General features: G+C 32.8%; 1 protein-coding gene across 1 annotated transcript in view; it reads left to right on the top strand.

Moving 5' to 3' along the window:
* The first annotated feature begins 2,964 nt into the window (after window positions 1–2,964).
* Window positions 2,965–23,641, top strand: part of LOC140044793 (kazrin-like) — a 73,066-nt gene continuing 52,389 nt past the window's right edge. The window contains exon 1 of the mRNA XM_072089454.1: window positions 2,965–3,009. Coding sequence (XP_071945555.1) covers window positions 2,970–3,009 — 40 coding nt within the window. The 5' untranslated portion in view covers window positions 2,965–2,969. The remainder of the gene's footprint in view (window positions 3,010–23,641) is intronic.

A 23,641-nucleotide genomic window follows, 5' to 3' on the forward strand; every position in this document is an offset into this window, starting at 1 on the left:
TGGCAACTAAATTGTCAGTGTCAATGAGTTTAAGTGTAAGTTGTATGGAATTACAAACTTCATCTTTACATACCACATCAATATTCTTAATTTCATCAAGCTCCATTTTGTTTCTGAAAATTGCTCTCAGTTCGAACATTTCATCACAAAAAACAATTTTTTGAAAAACCATATCAAGGCGATGAACAGAAACTTCCAAGTCTGCTGTAGGTGCTTCGAAACCCTCTATATAAATGTGAAACTTGTATAAGCCTGTGGATTTTGGGGTAAATTTTAAAGCATATTTTCCATTCTTGTTATCATCAAGATTGAACACATGGGCTTCTTTATGATCATCACAGCAAGGAAAATCAACTCTTGCCCTTACTTGAAGACCACCGATTAGACAAACATTGCTGTTAGAAATTGACTGTATATGAACTTCAAACTGATGATCCTTAAAGGCTACTGTTGGGTGAGAGATCTGAAATCGAGATGGACTGGTTCTGATTTCATTAGCTGTTTTTAGCAAAGTCTGGAAGTTGTTATCAAAATCAGCATTGTCGACTTCCATAAAGACATTTACTGTTGCTTTTTCATTTTCAAAAGCAAGGTACTCTTTTAAATCACTTATTATCTTCCTAGATTCTTCAATCATGGAAACTGGTGATGCAAGATGGAATTGTTCAATTGCCGTTTGGATATTCTCAAAGGTTTTACATAGCTGCTCAGTTACTTCTACATCTTTTCTTAATTTAGAGGTTTTCTCTTCCTCCATGGTATGAAACTCACATTCCTTGTGCTTTCCATATTCTTGCAGCAATCTCATGGATGTTTCTTGACATTTAGAAATCTGTGATTTCACAACTTCCAAATTCTCGTTCAAAGTAACTTCAGCTTTTTTCAATTGACCCTTTCGATTAGAATCTTGCTTGTACTTCTTTAAAGCCTGGTTACATAACTCATCGACTTCTTGTTTTGTCTTTTCCATTTCTGTTATCAGATCAGTAAGATTATGGCCAGTGTGTCGGTCATCTTCGGCACACATGTCGCAAAGGTATTCTACCTGTTCATGATCATAGCACACCAAGGCAATGGAATGGCGTTTGTGCTTTGTGCAGCTTCTTTTTCTTCTAACCTCTTTCAGATCAATATATTGGATAGATGTAGATTGAGGATGGCCTTCAATTTCAAAACTGTCATGCATATGACAACATTCTTTACATAAAACTTTACTACACTCTTCACACCAGCCATATCCAATATTCTTTAAGCAACAATTGTCACAAGTAGGACTGTCCAATCTGCTCCGATTTGGTTTAAGTTGATCTTGAAGTAAATCTTTTAAATAAAGCGCTTCTATGTTAGTTGAACAGTATTCATTAAGTTCTGTATCGTTTGGAGGTAGCACATGCTTGTGGTTGCAGAAGGGGCATTTGACCGTCTTGTCATCAGGACTATGTTGAATCAATTTTTTAAGACACACAATGCACACGGTATGTTGTCTACATGGAAGATATTTTGGCAGGTGAATATGTCTATCATAGTCCTCATCACAGATGGGGCAAGAAACAAGTTGTTTTATTTTCTCCTTTTCAAAAGTTAATGCCATGTTTCCAATACTTTCTCTAAATGATCTAAAAAACAACAACAAAAGATATCATTAATTTTGTCGATGGACTCAAAACAAGTCTGTCACTGTCTCGTCCTCATAAAATTATTTGTTCAGTTTTAAATAAACATAAAGAAACCTTGTTAGTCTTTCACAGAAAACCATAACTAAAATCTTTAATAATTGAGTCTTCTAGAATAAAATTGATAAACCAATTAATACAAATATGTTATTTTAGGGAGTGTTGGTTAGGCCTACTGAATATAGCGATGATGAATTTGAACTAATAATATCATTATAAGATTAATCTCATACTTTTTTCCAGGCCCTTTTAGACCTCTTAGTAAGCCGACGGTAATACAAAATGGGGTCATGGTCATGGTCTCTTCCCCCTGCTCTACAAATGATTTTCGCTGGTCTGCCTGGTCTAGGCTATAGCAGAGAGAGTGTAAGATATAGTAGCTATATACTGCTGGTCCCCTATTCTGTTTATAATAAAATAGAAAAACAAACTTAATTTATCAAACAATATTATTATTCGTTACCTGTACAGTAAGTTTATCGATCTTGCTTTAAGCTTTCATGAAAACATGAATATAATGACGGAAAATGTTCTTCTTATGGGAACTGGGCGTGGTGTAAGATTTTCGGCAGATGTGGGGTTTTTCCAATAATCATTTTGGAATTCCCCATTGTAAATAACGCCACCAACGTGCACGAGAAGAACTTACGTACTTTATTTTTAAAATACCCGCTTTATTTTAAAAAACGTCATAAAAAGGAGCCACGTTTATTATTTCTAAATCCTTGATATGACTTTCAAAGTGGCTTTTAAAACTTTGTGTCATGTCTGTCTGACAAAGAACTTGCATCGAGCAGCTCCTTATTTATTATTTATAGGGCATACCCATAGGATAGGCCTACTATGAGAGAGGATTCCATTCACGGCCTGATTTTTTTTCCTAATAATTTATTTCTAATAATTTCTTTCTGCTTTATTCCACTATTTCAGGCCCACGATATTATATTATACAATGGCACTAAAAAGTAGTAGGCCCACGTCTTAACGTTAGTAATTATGTTATTTCATCAATTAGGCCTAATTGTCATTGGTGTTGATAATGAATACAAAGTAAGTAGGCCTACTATATCCATGACTTAAGTGAATCGTGCTTTCAAAATGTTAGTATTTCTTATTTACATTAAATATCAGACGGTTGTGGTTTTGTATCAACTCTTGATTCTTTACCGAAAAATGTAAGGCGCGAATTAATTTTTTTACTAGTTCAATCACCCCGGGAAAATTCTTACAAAGTATATAGCGCCCTCTCTGTTAACTAATTCTAAATGAGACATGGCTGGATTTGCAACCGTAAAGATGACCACGGACATGATAAATAAAGATTCTCTTTCAACTGGTAAGTAAAATCATTTAATTGCTACTACATTTTATAAAATGATACAATATCTTCCTGCATGTTGAATTGCAATTTTATGTCCGTTAGCCGTTTGGAATTTACCGGCGATTTTCTTCCACTGAAATCTAGGCCTCGGCTGCTAAGCACGTCGCGATGGCCTACTCAGCACTTGTTCAAGAAGTGGTTGGTGTCAATTCGCCTGGGAATAAATTCGCATTTTCCAAACAACGTCGATATTATTGAAATTGCCAATGAGCAGTTGTTAGAAACGTTTAGAAAATCTAAACTACTACCGTACTCAATTAGATTTTTTGATAACTCATCACACCTACCACTAGCTAGTATAACTTAAGAAATGGTTTTTATTTATACGATTGTTTGCAAAGGGCATTCACCCAACAAGATGATCCGAATATCCCCCTTATTCAAAATATAAAGCCCTGTTTCCATAATGGTCAATGAATGTACTCAGCAGAACTGATGCTTTTCAGACTATTATTCTCCCTTGAGGCCTATTTCATTCTAAATTGTGTGGTTGTAATTTACAACTCCTAATGGGTTTACTGAATGTATAGATTATTAATGGATCATATCTCTCTGGATGTTTTGCTATCAGATATAGTTATAATTATGCTAAATTTGGTATTTCTGTCTCAAATATCATAATTTGCATTTTCTGGTTCCATTGAATTGATGAAATAATAAATTAACATACTAATAAAATAAATTTAGTTTAGTTAATATTTTCTAGTAGTATAGTTTCTTTGGCAGAAATTAAAAAATATAATAAAAATTCCTCTGGACATAATTCCTTATTGCTCACCTATACACGGCGGAACATCCAGCATGAATCCTGCTAGTAACAGAGAACTGGAACTGGAACAACTTTGAATCTAGTCAGCCCTTCATGAAGAATAAACGCTACAGGAAAGCAATTTTAATTTTTGAATGAAATTACAATTTAATAGCATGATTTTCATAGGATTAGAATTTTCACAAATTCCTCTGTTGGCCTACAGCTATATATCTGAAATGTTATTTCATTCAGAGTCCCATAAAGAATGGGCCTGGTGTGTACCTTTAAAGCTAAATTTATAAATATTGTTTTAGATAATGATGTGATAATATGCACTATTTATCAAATGTAATAATTTAATGTGATTTAATGTGATTTAAGAATTTGGTATAAAACCATATTTAATTCTGAATAATTTCAACTTGATTAGATCGCTTAAGAAATTAGCCCTCGGGGGAATTTGTATGATCTTGGAGGCATCAACTGGGTTGCACTACAGGATAGAGTGACTCAGTCTTATATGTTTAAGCCAGAGTAGCTTTGACAGCTAAATGTAGCAAAGAAATTGGCATTTAAATATAGTTTCTTACAAATTACTGAGGCGCTGCTTTTGCAGATTGAACATGTCCTGACGTTTAAGTAGCAAGTAGGCTTGGCTAGGCATTTAATGGGATTTGAATAAATCTCCAATTTCCATAGTGTACTGCTATAAGCTAACGATCATTGCTAATTTTCTATAAAGATATATTATTAGATAAAAATGCAATATATCTCGCAGGCCCTTGGCAGAACAGAAGGAGGTCAGGGTTGAAAAACTTTCCACGACCTGTTTCTGTTAAGCGAGAGAATATGGTTTTAAAAATGTTTTAGTATTTTTACAGCCAATAGCATAACTACCATCCCAGAGATAAATGCTCCTTTAGTACCCCTCTACAGAAATGAAATAATCCATCAACCATGCCATTTTTTAGGCATCATCATGTCCCAACGTACCACCGATTTCATAACTGCCTTTAAAATCCTTTTTCCAATGTTTTTTGTATCGAAGGCAGATCCAGGAATTTTATAATGGGGAGTGCTAATATTCACAAGTGCTAACCTTACCCTGGATCTGCCCCTGTGTATTTACTTACATTAATTTAGTGTGGTAATTGAACAAACCATGAGTTTCAACAGATATTGTTGTCAGTAAAATATCTAATTAAATAATTTCTCCGTCTAAATTTTGGAGACTAACGTTGACACGGCAAATTTGAAGGGTACACACCTGTAAAGGAGAATCCTATGCAAATTGTACTATGTGAACATAGTACAAATTTAAGTTGTGCAAAGATTTAAATTGTTATTTGGTGCCTTTCAGTTTTAGTTCTAGATTGAGGAATTTCTAGTTTTCTGGCGCCAGCAGCATGTTCCGGGTGCATAACGTTACAGGGACGGCCCTATTTATATAAAAACTCATGTGACACCCATGTTGTATTAGTAGATAGATAGATAGATAGATACAATTTTATTCGTCATAAAATAAGTAAAATTACATTATGAAAATTGTCTTCCTTGGCAAGAATATAAAATTTAAAAAGACCATATTTAAAATATTACTAGTGTTAAAAATGCAACTGCATACTTTTCAATATTTGGAATACTGTTGTGAGATACTGTAAGCATTTAAAATGCTATTTACAGTAGTATTACACATCATGCTACACCCCATACTGCTTCATTCCACAAAAACATGATGGTCTAAACTGAATTAAATGGCAAGAATGTTTATGTAGCAAGTATTGGGTGGTAACCCTGTAACTATTTTCATCCCTCAGGTAGACCAAAACATTAGCTTAGGTTTCAATGCAATGTCTACCAATTGAACTTTGTACTTGCTGTTCTGCACTAAGTTTACCATGATTGGTATCAGATCCCTGAGATATTTGTGAAACATGTTTACATTGAATGTGAACATGAATTGAGAGTTTTATAGGTACTGAGATCTAAACTTTGTATAAAATTTGTTTTTGTGTAATATGTTGATAATTAATATGGGTATAGTACAGCACATCCACTTAATGTGTCACAACCTAGTATGTTATATTACATACAGTACATTACTGTATACAGATAAAGGTGACATGATGAATATGTAATGAAGGTCAAAGTACAGATCTTTATTCAAATTTTGAATTTTGAACTACTGTACTACCTAACAATCTAGGCTCGCGCTAACCGCTCGCCAATTCGCCAATGGCGACTGGAGTCTCCATTTGGCGAAAATAATTATTGCCTCGTTCGCCAAATTGGCGAAAATACATTTCCAAGCCTAGGCCTAGCCTGGTCGGCGTGACTTCTTATGGGAGCGAGAATTCGCCACACTTCGGTACTTTCTGACTCGGGTACACTTTTTACCACAACAGCATTTTATGTGACGACGTCACGATCGCCGTGTTCATTTTTTTAGTTCTGTTTAAACATGCGCAGAGCGTGCCTCGATGACGTTTTAATGACACACAGTTAATGTGATTGGTTCGTGGCCGGTCGTCGTCGACGTGATGATGAGCGAATAAAAGGGGAAGTCCCTATTTTTCGACGTAGAAAATGAACTTCGAGAAGAAAATGTAAACAGAAACATGTGGACGAATACTTCCGTAAACGAGGCTGTTCTGTTATTTAAAAAGGGGAATTTTAAATTTAACAAAGTAATTACCTCAATAGTATAATGTTAACATGTTTAATTTTATTTCCCTTTCGATTATTCTAACCGAAAGTTGCGCTTTAAATTGAATAGCTAAGAAACAACGTATACTACAACGGCAACCCTGGCCAAAGCGCGTTTCTGCCGCCTACATAGAATGGGTTACGGCCGCTGCATAGCAAATTCAAAGCTTCTTAAATTTCTGTGGTACATTTCTTCCTAACGTACTTGTTTTATATAATAGATTGATAAATATTCCACTTATTAAATAATTTAATAAATCGGTAAAATTGACGTTTCGAAGCAAGTATTCCATGATGAGAGGCGACATTTTTCGACATGCCTCGTGTGCGGCGAATACTAGTTCAGAAAATGGAACAGTCCACTGTGCGGGGGTTATCCAATCATTAATTAACGCGCTAATACCTAGGCGACGGTAATTTAGTAATAAGCGGAGAACTGAATCCCCCGTAAGGAAAATGGTAAACACTGATATTTATGGTAGGGATTATTTTTTTCAGTGGTTGGTCTTGTTGGCTTCTTCGCACCAGGTCCACGCAAAGTCAAATAAAACGATGTGGTTTATCAAACAGAAATATAAATTAGCTTTAATTCATTACTAAATTAGCCAGATTTTGATAATGAGAAAGGCTAAAAAATTGTTATCGTTAAAATTGACATATGAGGCGGATGTACATAATAATAATAACCGATTTACATATCAAAATAAAGAGTATTTAAAGCCTGATAACATGCAACAAAAATTACTCCACCACCTATTATGGACCTCGTGCGATCGGGTGCGAAAATGGGTAGGTGTTTTCCAAAGTTATTTTTAGCGCGCAGATTTCGGCTCGCCGGCTTTTGTACCTCATTTTTAACTCGTGTTTTCTATTAAAATATTTAATAAACATAGATTAAAAATATATAAAAATAATCCCTTAAACAAGATCTTTCCAGGCATATAATTTTTATTCTCATGGGTACATAAGAAATAGTATATTTTTAACTTCAAAGACACGTCACTTTTTGAAATTTCACGAACGTGTTAAAATCGCGGTAACGAAAATCAGCTTCATTGGGATAAATAATAATAATATAAATGTAAAAGAAGTAAAATAACAAACAAATACATGCATTATTTATTTAATAAACATTTTTGCGAATTTTTATGGTTTTTTAAATTTGGCTAAAGGATTTTCAATTTGGCTAATGTTTTTCAAAACCTTTCGCCATTTTGGCGAACGAAAATTTGACCTTAGCGCGAGCGTAGACAATGTAAGAGCAGGGAGTTGTAAAATATTTTACAACTCCCTGGTAAGAGCCAGTATGTTATATCCATCCTATATTAAAATCTATTTCTTGCCTTACTAATACCTGGATAAACTGACAATTAGTCTCTATCTCCAAAGAGAGGAATACATTTATGGAAATAATATAATTGTAATGTAATTGTTGAATGTCATTTTGCATCTATATTTAATTTTTATCAAGTTTGTGTGGTCCAAATGTTTCGTATTGTGATGGAAAATGCATTAACCATATTGGTTGGTGTAAAGATATTGAGAAATAATTTGTAAAAATCTTCTGTATGTATTCAAATTCAACTATAAAAGTGGAGTTTAAAATGTTTATATTTTCAATAGGCTTATCAGTGCAGTAATAAAGCACTTAAGTATGTACTTTGTAGTTTTAATCTACTTGGTTATTTATTGCCTCATTAATCTTGGCCTACTATATGGTCTTCGTTAATTAATAGCTTAATAAACTATTCAATCTAGCATGTGAAAATACAACCATGGTTTTTCTACCATAAATACAATATTTTCAATAGTTTGCTTATTTTAATCTAGTGTAGGCCTACTTTTTTCTCTCATCTAATTGTTCTTACATTATTTTACATCTATTTTACACAGTAACTTTGTCATTAGAAAATATTGTATATTCCAGCCTCATTGTTTCAAAACTTCAGCCTTATGCAGTCAACATAAATATCTATAGTACCATCTTGATACTGTATGTACATGTATCTATGTAGTAGGCTTACTGATGAAGTCTTGTCTTTGAAGTTATTTGAAATATGTAGTAACTGTTACATTTGACTGTAGTGTTCATGCAGAGATGATTGAAAATGTATGTATAATTATTCAATAAAAAAAAATCATTGAATGCCTATAGTTTTTTCACATGACCCTAAATCATCACATTATTTTGTCTATTTTGTGTATTTTTGCATTTAACACATTTATGTTGGCCTAATATTCTCCGAAAAATTGAAATATACCTAGGTTTCCATACAATTGCTACACAGCACAGTACAGTGTCAGTATACATACTGATGCAACAGAAATTTCAACAATTTTGTGACATAAGCATCTTAGTGCCACTGACCCAAATATAATATGATCCAATAATTTGTGGATGCTACAGTCATAATTCTTGGCAATCAAATTTTGATTTTAAACCCAATTTGTGCTGCACAAAATTTATTCTGTAAGGTTTGACCAGTTAACGTGACTGAGTAATTTCCTTTTGATCTTCATAAAACACTGTGTCTTCTATTTAACTGGATGAATTAAAAGTTTTTATTTGTTACAAGTGGAAATACATATATATATATAAGGCATGTTTATGATGCATAACGGTGGAAAACTGTTTTAATCTATCTCTAAAATAGATGAAAAAATATAATTTATATATTATTTAAAAAAAAAAAAAAAAATTTTGGATGATTGGCTATGAAAAATGTGAATATTACCCAGGATGCAATGTCGTTTGGCGGTAGGTAAAATGTTGTACATTCTAAAAGTAGTGATTGTATATTTTAACCATTTTCATAAACTAGTTACTTTATTAGAAATTTGTCTTTTTTCTGCTGACAAGAAATTGGGGGCATTTTAATTGTACAGTTGTTAATTATTTGTCTGCAGTAGAAACAGTTCCTTATTAAAGTAGCTAAAATAAGCAATTGCTATAATTTAGGTTAGAGTCAAAGGATTATTGATGACATTAGAAACAAATTATTTAATTTGATTAAAGTCAGACATATAATTAGATAGATTAGTATACTGTGAATGCCTTTTAATTATTTATTTAAATGCTTGTTGGGATGTATTAATAGAAGAAACAAACTTCAAGAAGAGGAATATTTTCGGTTTCTGTGAATTGGTTTTTTCATTAACATTTGTTTTTGTTGCACTAAATGGTAGCTTAAATGATAGCTCAGGGTATAAAGTTCCTAATTTTTTTTCCAGCCATGGAGCGAGCAAGCGTTGTGAAGTAAAAATGTGGAGTTAAACAGGACTTTTTTTCAAAAGGTATAATTTTAGTACAAACATTGCTACAGTACTACAGTACGAGAACAGTTTTAGGGTCGAAATTGAATGAATTGTATGTCTTTTTGTATGACAGACTTGACCTCAAAGAACTTAGTTTCAGTTCTTTTTGTTGACAAATTAGTTTGTTAACCGTTTTGTTCTTTTCAAGGCATTTACGTGAGAATTAACCGTATTCATTGCTTGGCAAATAGCCTGCAGACATTGCCTCTTAACTCATTAACCACTGTACACATATTAAGCAATTGTTGTAATCGTAAGAAACGTATGGGCTACAAACATCGTGTTTCTAGCCATGGCAAAACAAATGGTCTGGAAATAATGAAGTAAACGAGGATTTGCTAATTCTGTATGGTAAATTGACAGAACTCTTGGTTCATGATCGAGTCATAATCATAATTAATGATGTGATCACGCAATATATTTCATCCAAAATATGAAATTAACTATAATTTTCAAATAATTTCTTTGATTTTAATATTTGGTTTATCATGCCTAGCTTACTTGGATAAACCAAACATAGCCCACTCTCTCTCTGTAAAGAGGATACAATAAACATGATCAAGTGTTTAAAAAGTGGTCTAATGAAATCTGTAGAAATATATAGGAAAAGAAAGAGATTAGTGGGTAGCTGTACCAAAAATATAATATCGTCCAAACATAAAATGGATGTTTTTCTTATAAATATGAAAAGGTAAATATGATGAAAGGAAACATTGATTTATTTTTAAAAGGTGATAATTTAACACCCGGAAATTATCATCTTTTTCAAATTAGTGATCATCATAGAAGAAAAACAAGTGACATCTGGGCACAGTATGGTTTCCTTGTCCCACGGCCGAATACTATAAGTAAAATGTTTACAATTTGTGTAGGAAGCAAGCGGGATATAGCGTCCTATAAAAGTATACACTTTGGATTGTCTCAGGCATTTATGTAAATTTGTAAAATTTGCTCAATAAATATGTGGTACTTTATTATGTCTAGTATGTCTTTATTAACATTTTCTGCATTAAATTAATTACCAAAACAGTATCCAAAAACAACCTTAATATTCATGATAGCCTGAAATATTATTAGAATAAACATAGAGATATTATATAATATCTCTATGGAATAAATAACTGTCTTTTGTACAATGGGCATGAGATATTACTTACATCAATCCTAACCTAACATTTAACATGCCTCATTTCTTAACTGTATTTATACAATGAAAACACACATTGGCACACCATTCAGAAGCTAAAACTGTTTATATTTATTTCCTAAACTTTAGATAATGAACTTTCTTTAATTTGTTAATATCTTTTCATAATTACAACGTCTTCAAAGCACACTGACTTAACTTTGATGTTATGTTGTTCACTGGTGTGTACAAAGTAACTAACTTTAATGCATGCATCACTGAAGAGACATCTACTCACAGGATTAAAAAAACAACAACATTGGATGGATGCATTGCTAATTTGTAAGTTAGAAGTTCCAAGGCTAGTGTCTATGCATTTCTTGCTTTATATTACAGTACTGTGTAGGCTTAATTTTGTTGAAATAGACTCGAGACTGTTCAACCCAAAATTATATATACATTATCATAATGCATGTGTATGTATGTATAAACACAACAGGCAAAGAACATTCATTCATAACCGCCCAGGATATACTGAAAATGTATTAATTTGAAATGTTAAAGATGAAGAAATCTGTGAGAGTGAGAAAAAGTCGTCCCAAACCTGGAACCTTCTTACAATCTAAGATGTACAGTATGAAAATTATTGTTATGGCTATATTTAAAAAGATAATTTTATAATATATGATTATTATGTATAATTTTAATAATTTATATTAAATTATGTATATATAAATCTTGTTTTTTTATTTCCAGTTATTTCTATCTACATAATATACACTATGTGGTTTGATTATTTACATGGGAATATTAGTTTTAACTTCTTGATGTGGTGAAAACCCTATAATTAGATCTGAGTACCATACCTGTTTGCCTGCTACTGTCAGGTATTCACAGGTATCAACCACTCTCTTGTTATGATGTGAATTTTGCACTTGGTTCAATAACCACCCATTTATCAACACATCATTAGGCCTATAACTGTCAAGAATTCCACCAACTGCTCCTCTAGTAGCCAACAGATGTGATAGCATTTTTCCTTTTCATAAAACTGCCTATTTACTTACTAATAATTATTTGTAAATGATGTCTGGTTTTGTAGTTACTTTTGAATTGACATCTCCCTGAGGTAACAATTTGACCACGCCTATATTTTTTTTTCAACAGGCATCCATCAGTTACAAACTTGCCAATTTAAGCATGACAAATGAAACTTTCTAATCTAAGCACGTACCTGTTTCTGGCAAAGAAAAGAATGATTTTAAAACCAGATCTTTTTTCCTTAGCTATAGAAATAGTCCTGACAATACCACAAAAAAAAAATGATCTTAGATATTGTAATAAAACTCAAATTTATTTTACTAATATTAGTGGCTGTGGAGTAATTTTGAACAGCAGTGCTACACAATCTTGGTTTAAATTTGACCTTAAATGTCTGAGGTAATATTTTTGCTATTTTCTTCTGCCATGAGATGGATGTAATTTCACATACTTGTACTGTTATTTTCTCACAGCAAAAAACAGGCCATGTGTTAGTACAGTGAGTACAGTATATAAAAATGATAGGGGCACAACCCAACTGCAATTATTACTTAGCATTTGTGTTAATATATGTCTTAACATTTTTCTATTTTGCTTAAAATATTCCACTACAACTACAGACATAGTTTATCTTTTAATATGCTGATAGGTTGAGGAGGAAATCAGTCTTTATGTATGTTATGGATAGTAATTGGTTCTTCGGTTCATTTGATAACAGGACTATATGAATATTATGGATTAAGTATATTAAAAAGTGACTTGTTGACTCCCACTGTGTACAGTTAATTATAATTCCAATATATATACATTATTAAGCGATATTTATATTGTATACATACTATAGTAGGTTATTTTCACGGTTTTCTATGGGAGTTAACATATAACACAGTATATACTGTATAAAAATCTCAGGCACAAAATAAATTTTAAACCGTCTGAAATTTAATTAATTAATTTTAAATAATAAAAATGAGGAAACATGTGAGAATGAGAAATCACAACCACAGATTCGAACCAGAAACCTTCTGCTTGATATGCAGATGTCATAACCATTACATAGACCACTGGGGTTTTCATGGTATTGTAAAAATTTGATTGAGTAACGACTCTTTAACACAGTCTTACCATGGTATGGCAGAACAGCATTAGTTCCTCAATTGTACACACACGCACCAGAGATCTAATATAAAATGACAATTTCTTTTATCTTTTTTAAATATAAATTATTAGATTGTATACAATAAAAATGTTATAGAAAATTTCAAATAACCAGTTGGCATTCTCCAAAAAATATTCTGAATATTAAATCAATTTCTGTAAAAATTGTATTGGCACACTGGCAATGTAATGATTTACATTTTCATTAATGTTTAGAATTCTAGAAAAAAATGATCACCCTTACAGTTGTCATTCCTCATATAATTTTATCTATGAATATTCTGTGGATTTTGTCAATTTTATTTAATAAAATTGTATTTCAAGTTAAGTTACAACTCAACCGCTGCATACAAAATACCACAATAATAATTAAGGTTTTTATGCTTCAGTCAGTTTCAGCAAGATGAAAATATGCACAAAATAGATGTAGTTATCTGCACTGTAATCAGTTGGTAAATATATAATTCAGTTGTATAACATATACAGTATACACAGTAGTAAAACAGTAGCCTCTACTGAATAATTTATTGTAAGTAATTGGCTTTTCACTGATGACATCCTTATGAGATTTGGGTCATTCTTCTATTAATGGGTCATTGATCATTATGGGTCAGTAGATTTAAATTCTGTGGGGAAAAAGGAGAATCACACTTATTTCCCCTAGTAGTGCTTACTGTTGGTGACAAAAATATCTTGGCATTCCTTTATAAAGAGATACTGGTGATGTTTTGTTGACTTGAAATTAAATATTTCTGGGGGATAAAAATTTTACATTGATTTACAATTTTATAAGTTTTACATCACTTGACGGTGGTATGTTGATACGTTCCCACATGAGGGCATGGTTGTGGACTGGTCCATTATAATACAGGGGTGTTCTAGGAACTTTTCACTTTTGTATCTAAAGCCCTCCCTCTGGAGAGCATGGGCTATTGTCGGTTTATACAGGTAGCACTCATTGACTACTAACACCAATACTGGTTTGTTTATTTTTCAGGTACTCATGATTCTATTATTTCGGATATCTTGCCGATCATATAAAAATACCACATTTTCAGTTCTAATTCTGCGATTCATATATGAACACACCCACAAGGACTAATTTCCATTGTCATTTCCAAACAGGAAGGATGATCAGTAAAGACTGAAATTACATCATCTTTATAACAACAAATGATAAACATTCTTGTAAAATGATTCTTCTGGTACTTATCTACCAATAGTTCCCTCCTTTCAACCTTTGTTAATTGTATTGTGGTCAAGTAACATTACATGTTTCTCGTCCCTGACCGCATCCTTTTTTGGACCCGTCTCCTTTTTTAGGGCCGCCTCCTTTTTTGTGGCTGCCTCCTTTTGTTTATTTTTAAATTTAAACACGATTAATACTTAGGAATGAATGTATAATTGTTCAATTGGGAGAATATTCTCATGAGATTGAAGTTGTTCTATTCAACAATGGAAGCAAGGAAAACGAATGCTATTTAAGATACAGTAAGACAATTTTCTGTTTTTAAATACTGGAAATCTCACTTCATATGTAGATTAACCTATTCAACTTTAAATGCTTTATTGGTAGTACTTGTATGTGAAACATGTAGTCACTTGAATGGTATTTGTAAAATGCTATACAGTAACTACATCTCATTTGTTACACATATCTCAACTTATTTTAAAGCAATTATAAGTTATTTAGGAAACCACCCAACAGAAACAATATCATTGGGATTATTTAGCACTTGATCCAGATCATTGTATCTTAAAAGATTGACTCATATTGATAATGATTTATATATTCTATCAATATGACTCATTTGCAGTTTTATCTATTAGTTTTGTAGGTCATGTCCCCAGGTATTTCAACATAGTACCATGTCTGGGGTTGTTTGCCCTGTAGGTTATCTGTTGATTCAGAAGGGTTGATATACAGGCCTATAGGTATTCTGCAAACTGTACAAATGGTGGTATGGCATTGTTGCTTTGTGGTTAACCCACCTTTCCCAGGGTCCTGATTTCATAAGTAATATTCTGAGTTTCACTTCAAACCACTAAGTAAAACCTTATAAAACTTATTTTCTTCAAAATCATAGTAATCCGGATATACATGTTTAATTATTGTTGATAATTTGGTGGCATGTTCTCTGAAAAACAAGAACATGTTTCCTTTAGTTATTGGTATAATCCTATACACTTTCCTAGAAATTTCTACCACATAAATCATATTTATAGTAAAATAACTGTGTATATGCTAGCAATTGATATTTCCTTTAAGCTACAGAGTATAGGCTATGTATTATGCTCTCTAGTTCAGATTTCCCTTGAGTACTTATCTTTTTTCTTTTGTGCTTTAAAGAATACAAGCTGAAGCAAATCTGTATTGTTATAAACTCATTCACAACCTTATGTCTGGCAAAAGAAAATATAAGTTTGTTTCTCTGGCAGTTGAAGCTATAAAGACTTCATAGAAGTAAAGATAAATATTTACTGTATTATTTGAATAGTAACATAATGGCATTATTTGAAGATTAAACTTTAGAACTTCTAAACAATGAAGAGAGAAATAAACGTTTAAATTGTATGTATTCAATTCATTTCATATTCTGAAATATATTTTCCTATTGAAGAATCATGTGACTTTAAACTTGGCTTATGTTCAACATTTAGTCTTTAAATGTAAATAATAGAACCCCTTTTATGGGGACACCTCAGGACCAAAAAAGGAATCCCCTTAATAGGAATGTCCTAAATAATAAGGTTAGCTGTTAGTATATTTTCCTTAGGCCTACATCATATCATTAGCAAATGAGAAATTATCCCTTAATAGAGTTGTTGCCTGAAGGGGTTCAACTGTACAAAGTTATGGATGAAGAGTGACAAGAGCACATCATTTTTAGAGTGGTATTGACCCAAAACAAGTTGGTTACATCCCACAACAGATAAAAGCTTGATATAGGGCCAATACCCTCGAAAAAGAGTATAATCATCCTACACTAGGTATGCTACAATACTTTTGCCATTATGAGGAAAACAGTTGTTAGTTTTTACATAAAATTGGTCGTAAAATGGGCATTTTACTCTTGTTGACTATGTCGCATTGTCTCAATTTGGTGACAGCAGACTACCACTTGGCTTGGCTACCACTCCAAGGGTCCTGGGTTCAAGTCCCGTCACATGCCAGGATTTTTTCTAAGGACCAAATTCTCCACTCCCAAAGACTTGTAATAAGACTTTGTTTATGTAGAGCATCTTGTGTATATGTTTGTCTTGTGAACCTCTGAGGGTGCCTAATGATCAGCAATAGCTGGATGGATCACCCTCATTAAATATGGTAAAAAAAACATTAAAAAAAACAAACCAACAATGCTGATATTCCCATGAACCTGGGTTGAAATTAAGACCTTTTAAATCCTTATAGGTGTACTTAATGAACAAGACAATCATTAACACAATATGTGTTATCTACCCCCTTCGGGCCTTGCATTGTGATTTCAGAGCTATTCATTCCTCTTAGCCACAGACCTCTCAATACAGTTGCCTTTGGGATGTCTGAGCACCCTATGGATCACCCCACATTCAAAGCTGGGTTATTTATATAAATGACAAACAGTAGCTCATTATCCTTTTATCTGTGGTGTTGAATTGAAGTGTCTTTGATCTAACAACTATTGCTGGTAAATCTAAAGTATAGGTGTGTATAATTGCAGGCTTGATGCCAAGTCATTATTTGTAATGAATAACATGATTATCATAATTTACTGCATACAATTAAATGGGGAAAGAGAGTATTTATGTTAGAATTTATGACAGAAAAACAAATACTATCAAGTTTGTACAGTACCAATATTACTAAACACAATATAGTAGACTACTATTTGCCAAACTAAAAAGTGATAGTTAAATACTGTAATGAGCATCAGATAAGTTGACTAACTGTATAAAATCAATTGGCCTACTGAAATTTAAAATTCAAAATTATCTTTTCCAAGCAAGAAACTTCTGCAAAACCCAAATATTGTGCAATGAAATTCACCCTAAGTGCTTTCTAAACCTTGGAAAATTTGATAATTTTTAAAGAAAGGTCATGTTGTTATAACAAATTAACACAAGTATGTGCAGTACTTTGAATTGAAATAATATTATTGTAAGCTTCTATTCTAATAAAATAATCCTATTTAATAGCATAATGTAAACTTTATGACTAAAACATTTTTGATAAACGTGTTTTATATAGATTCATGATAAACCTGCACACTGCCCCCTATAGTTTTCACATGGTGGTATTTCAGGTGTACTGTTTGTCCTTGGTATTAATTGGATTTCTATTGTTAATTGAGAGTTATTTCATTAGCATGCAGTGTCATATTCTATCAATCCCCAAGTTCAAGCTATTACTTGAAAACATAAGATACCATTGGGACCTTTTGTATGCTTTGTGTTTTTTGATGGTCAAGGTTTTATAATAAGCCTTTAGGTGAATTTTATTGCAAACCAATTTTTTTGGATTTTTTTGCAGAAAAGTTTATTGCTTGGAAAAGATAATCATGATCTTTTTGATTTGCAATTTTAGCAGAGCAATTGATTTTATTTTATACAGAATTGTTCATCAGAACATTATAACTAACAGTTATTTGTCATACTTGTTAGTTGGTCTCATGACATACACCACATTTGTAAAATATTTTAAATACATTTTTTTAAAGAACAAAATAAGACCATAATGAGTGAACATAGCATAGTTGAAAATTATTGGAAAATAACTAAACTTAAATAATTCAGACATACAATTTTGTAAAAACCACACAAAGAACAAATCATTGGAGCTTAGGCCCTGTTCAGACCCATGGCGTTAGACCGTTTTAGCGTACGACGCTAAAAGAATGTGTGTCTGAACAGTTGGGGATTAGCGTACAACGCGTCGTACAACGGTTGTAGCGTTGTAGTGGAAAACGGTTGATAGTACCGTTTTAGCGTACGACGCTACTGTAAGTCAACGTTGTATCCAATCAGAACGTTTCCTGTTATGACGCGAAACAAGGTTTGACCTAGGCTGACATCTTGTATCGTCAATGTGTGAGATGGATTTCAATAACAAAAAGGCCAGAATAAATAAGGCCTAACTACACTACAAATACAACTGTTACAAAGGCTACAAACTATTATCAACTGATTACCATTATATTTTCTAACAAATGACATAAATACATGCACCTTGTATTTCAACATAGGGACTACGATCCCATCCGCTTTTAGGCCTAGCTAGGCCTAGAGCCATTCAGGCATTTCATTCAAGCTAAAAACTAGCGTGGGACATCAAGTCACTCATTCATACAAGGCAGACTAGACTGGACAAGTTTAATGCTGAAAACCCCCTAACTCCTAAAAAAATCAGTAAACAAACAAGGGGAGCTGTGTCCCTTTTATTAGCAAGTTAAGGGTTATTTTCAACCGACTGGACTGGGTGGGAATATATATCTTTGACTGGACTGGATAGACTAATCACAATCATATTTTTCTTCATCATTACGAGGCCTGCTTTATTTTCGTAGCACAAGAGCCTGGGGAAAATGTTTTTTACTACAAAATAAAAACAATTGAAACAGAAATTTGGCTTTACTATATTTTTCTTAAATAAATTCTGAGGTATGTTTTATTTACGGCAAATGTTGTCATAATTGTAGGGCTGAGATCTAGGCCTATATACAGTGGAAATGATGAAAACACGTGGGTAAGAGCACATGAATATGCAACTAGAAACAACCTGGATGACGTACTTCCGTTGTAACAATAATCGTACGCTATGGGTCTGAACACCTCGTTTTTTTCTCTGCGGTTTGTAACGTGACCTTGATAGTAACGTTGTACGCTAAAACGGTCTAACGCCATGGGTCTGAACAGGGCCTAAGTGATAAATATGTATTATTTAAATTATTATATGCAACAAGTTTTTAATAAATACCTTCATGTTCCAGACTTTAAAGATTGAATAGACAACCACATTCCTCAGACATGTTTTCCATCCTTTTCATCAATTTAGAATATTATGATTTATGTGAGAATAAAGTTTGTAATTTACTAGAAACCATAAATCTCAATTCCATGACAAATAACCCTTTTAGATTTATTAGCCTTTAATTTATTAGTATGCCTACAAAATTTCTCAATATATAAATTTATCTGATTTAGTATCTCCCCTAAATCTGTGTTAAAATTGTTTAGTTCTAGTAAAATAAATTGGTCTGCTTTATCTGTATTCAATAGTATTTTCTGTCAACTCTTCAAACTCTTGGACCGGCCTTATATGTCAGTCTTTGAAGAAATGTCAGTATTCTTGACCAAAATGTGTTATTTAATGGTAAAACAAATTTGGAATCTTTTGGACTTTAAAACAATTCATTGTGTCTGGTTTTAGGAAAGTTTCAGGTTTTCAGAAAGTATGGTGTTGGAGGAGTTGACTTATTGCGAAAAAATACACAACAACAAGAGAACTCATTTAATTTAAGCACGGAATACAAAAGAGAAGCCAATGAACTGTGACTTAAACCAGGTTCCTATTGTTGTTTGCTGCTTGTGCATGTGTCACCCTTTATTGTTTGTTTATTGCATTGTTCATTAACATCATAGTAATAATATTGAATCCATCAAATTTGATCACATTGTCAATTCTTCATATTCATGGGAATACAAGAACTGGAAGAAAAATGATATTTTGATGAATAATAGTTACTCTCTTCAGAGGTCCCAACTTGGGAAAGTCCATTCGCAGGAGGTTTTGTCGTGAACCACATTCAAATTCAATTCATCGGGGCGTCGAAAGTCAACGCGCGGGGAATCGAAAATCAACACGCGTGTCGTTTACGTCTCTTAGTCTTAATTAACTAAATATGTTACATATACAGTATATTATACAATATTTACACATAAGTTGGCTTAATTTTTACATAGGTTTATACATCAGTATTTTTACATTTTAATATTTTTTTTATGGACACATCCTCAGTACAAAAAATGTAAAAAATATATACTGTATTTTAACTAAAATTCAGTATATAAAATAATTTAACTTAATTACAAAATGTACAATAAACACATGATAGTATTGCCCAATAGAATTTACTCATTTTTTTTAGGCACAGGCCTAGGCCTAGCCTAGGGCTTCTACTTCTAGGCCCTAGCTAGCTACCATTACCCCAAAACAATCGAAATAACTATCCCGAATCCGTCTTATGCTACATTACGCGAGTTAACATATTATTTCAGATGAAAAACATTGAGTTTTATATTGTTTTATCCATACGTAATTACACTGGCATTAAAGATATAACATTAAAATGTAGGCCGTTTATGAGCTATTTCGCCGATTTCTTATCGCTGGGAAATTCCCCACCAGCGATATTGATCGATCGAGGAGTAGGCCTAGGCTAGAGGCCTAGCGTGCATGCCGGAACGGGTGGATTATTGCTATATAAATAACTAGTTTGAACAAAAGAGCTTACGAAAATCTTAGGTAAATTTTTATTAAACGTAGGCCTACTTGCTTGGCGAATCCATGCCTTTTAAATCATTTAACATGTTCGTATTATCGGATTGTACAGTAAAACCAAATAAAACACCGCCTCAACAACCTCGTGCGATGTGCGATCTGTTGTTCTTTGCAGCGCGCGGATCAACATTGGTAGAGTTCATTAATTATGAGGGTGTTTAAAATGTAATAACTATTAAAAACGTGTCTCAACCACTGTGTAATCAAAGCGTTTATTTAGTTAAAACTTGGATCCTCCCAAAATTTATAATCGCGTATTCCGGTTACCACGTGATTGATTCACGGTTGGTTGCACGCTTCTTTTTTTTCTACGTCCGGCGTGTAGTACCGTGCATGTTTATATTATTGTTACGGTTTAACAAAGGCAGTGCATACAAATAAAAATACAATAATAGACCACAAAGACTACATGAATAGACATTGTTTCAACATCCTGCCTCACTTTTTCCTGGTTATTGACTATTGTTGACCTGGGCTGAGCCTGGGTGTAACCGTAAATCAATTTGGCCAAAAATATGGGGAAATTTGAAAATGCGGTAAAAAAATCAAAATGCGGTAGAAAACGTCGAGATAGCGGTAGATGGGTACTAAAAGCGGTAGACTACCGCGAGTAGCGGTAGACTTGGGACCCCTGTCTCTTATCTGGATCTTTGACAGTTCATAATTTCAGTGACATAAGCCATTTTAGAATTAAATTATATGAATAAAATGAATATAAAATACACAGTTATAAACAATATGTATGATTTAATTGATGATAAGGAAGCATAAGTTGAGAGCGATACTAAAAATTGGCACTTAATCTAAATTGTTAATAGTGATATGGTATAACATGTAGCCTGTGTATATACACAGTAATACTAGGCAGATAATGAAACCATTTGTCACTGATGATTGCAAAATTCTTACTTTAAAGCTGAATTGGAACAAGAATAACACTGACAGTTATAAAAATACTTTATTATACTGTACTTACAAGTTCAAATTTATTGTCAGAAACTTACAATAAATACAATTTTTATGGACGTAATTTTTTTAATACTTTTCTATTGGATTAGTTACATTTTGTTTGTTCATCCATATACTATTCCGTATTGCCAGCATGAATTTACCTTGTCGCTTTAAAAGTATGGTCATTTGCACAGCCATTGTTGCAACCTACTGCATATACAAAAGAACAAGGTCTGAAGGTCTCACAGATGGACATCATTGCTAAAAATTGAACATGACATTATATGTACTATATTCAACATTGAAATAATATTAGGTATACATAAAAATAATTTAGATTAACAATAGCAGCAATGGAAACTTAGATATTTTTATTTTTACAACTTTACACAACCTTTTCATAGATACAACTAAAATGGTGACTTATATCCCAAATTAGAGAAGTTTATCAATTACTAGTAGAAATCTTTGTATAGAAATATGTGAAACTTCCAGAATTCCATTATCTCCTCTACACTAACAGGGCTGAAAATTAACGGTGACCTTTATTTGGTAAGGGCGAGTATTAATTTGGTGATGGTCGACCCGTCTGGCGACTTCCAGAAACTGCATCCACCTACCTTTTATAACCAATCTAGGCCTAGGCTAATATAAGCTAAGTTATAAAGCTACAAGCCTAATGGCAGTCCCTTGTTTTTAAGGATCGCGAGCGCAATCGCACTCAACAACCTTCGAAAAGGAGAGCAATTAATCGCGCTCCATCTCACAGTGCGAGGTGGTACACTACCAAGAAAGGGGATTCCCCTGCCTGCATTCAAGGGCGAGTTTACTTTATCGCCTCATAGTGCAACCAGTACGGTGTCATAGAGGGGGGGGGGTTATCCCCAGCCCCGTCGGGCAAAAAAAATTTGTACAAAAAATTAATAAGGGCCAGCCATTTTTAATAAGGGCGACCATCCTTCAACTTCAACTGGCCCTGCTGGCCACTATGGTTTAAAGGTTAATTTTCAGCCCTGCACTAATATAAAAAACATTTGATGTTGCTCTACTCCATTGGCTCAGTCCTCTAGATATTTTTTATTTAGGATAATGATCAAATTAGATATTTAGATACTGCGTGTTATTGATAAGAATTTCTTTATCTTAAGTTAACTGAATCTATTTGCTCATAAAATAATATCATTTTTACCAGTCCAAATTCTTTGAATAAATATAGATTTTACAAATTACTATTCAGTGCACGTTTTTTGCAAAGTGTGAAATGAGCTGAGAGAATCTTGTTTCATATTTTATATTATTTCATCCTTTGTTTTTGTTCTCTCAATGTTTGATTGAGTAAATGATTATTGTTTATAGTGATATAAACAGCTGTCAAATTGTATTGAAGAAATGTATCTTCACCCAGGCATAGAATTTTTCATTCTTTTTTCTCCGCACAATGGTATAACAGAGAGTATTTTCGGGCCTTTTGATTCATTTGTGGTAAAAATCTGAGCTTGACAGTAATATTTCTAGCCTGACCATGAACGTATCACAGTATCGGTGACAAGTTTCAAGTAAAAGAATAAAATATTTTTTCCATGTTGAAATATTTGAATGTTTTGTGCACAAATTAAACATGCTTTTATGAAGATTTTTATAGGATCTTCATATTCATTGTTCGGTTGCTTTTTATATTTAGTTGCTTATTAAGCAGTTTTATATGTTTGGATAATGGAATTACCTTGCTTAGAAGATCATGCTTTACCTTCTAATGAAGAAAATGATAAATATGAAGAGTTGATGCTTTTCACAGAAGGTATGTTAAAATAGTAGAATAATTATACAGTAATATTTATATTGACATTTATGAATTGGTTAAGGGCCTGTTCAGACCTACAAAGTTATTCTTTTGTATCATATATGGTCTGAACCAGGTAAAGACAAGGAAGCCAACTTTTACAACAAATTCTGACCTTTCTTTCTTTAAGCGAAATCTAGTACTTGCAAGATTTGTGCGCGA

The sequence above is a fragment of the Antedon mediterranea genome, chromosome 3, assembly GCF_964355755.1.
Source record: "Antedon mediterranea chromosome 3, ecAntMedi1.1, whole genome shotgun sequence".
Lineage (NCBI taxonomy): Eukaryota > Metazoa > Echinodermata > Crinoidea > Comatulida > Antedonidae > Antedon > Antedon mediterranea.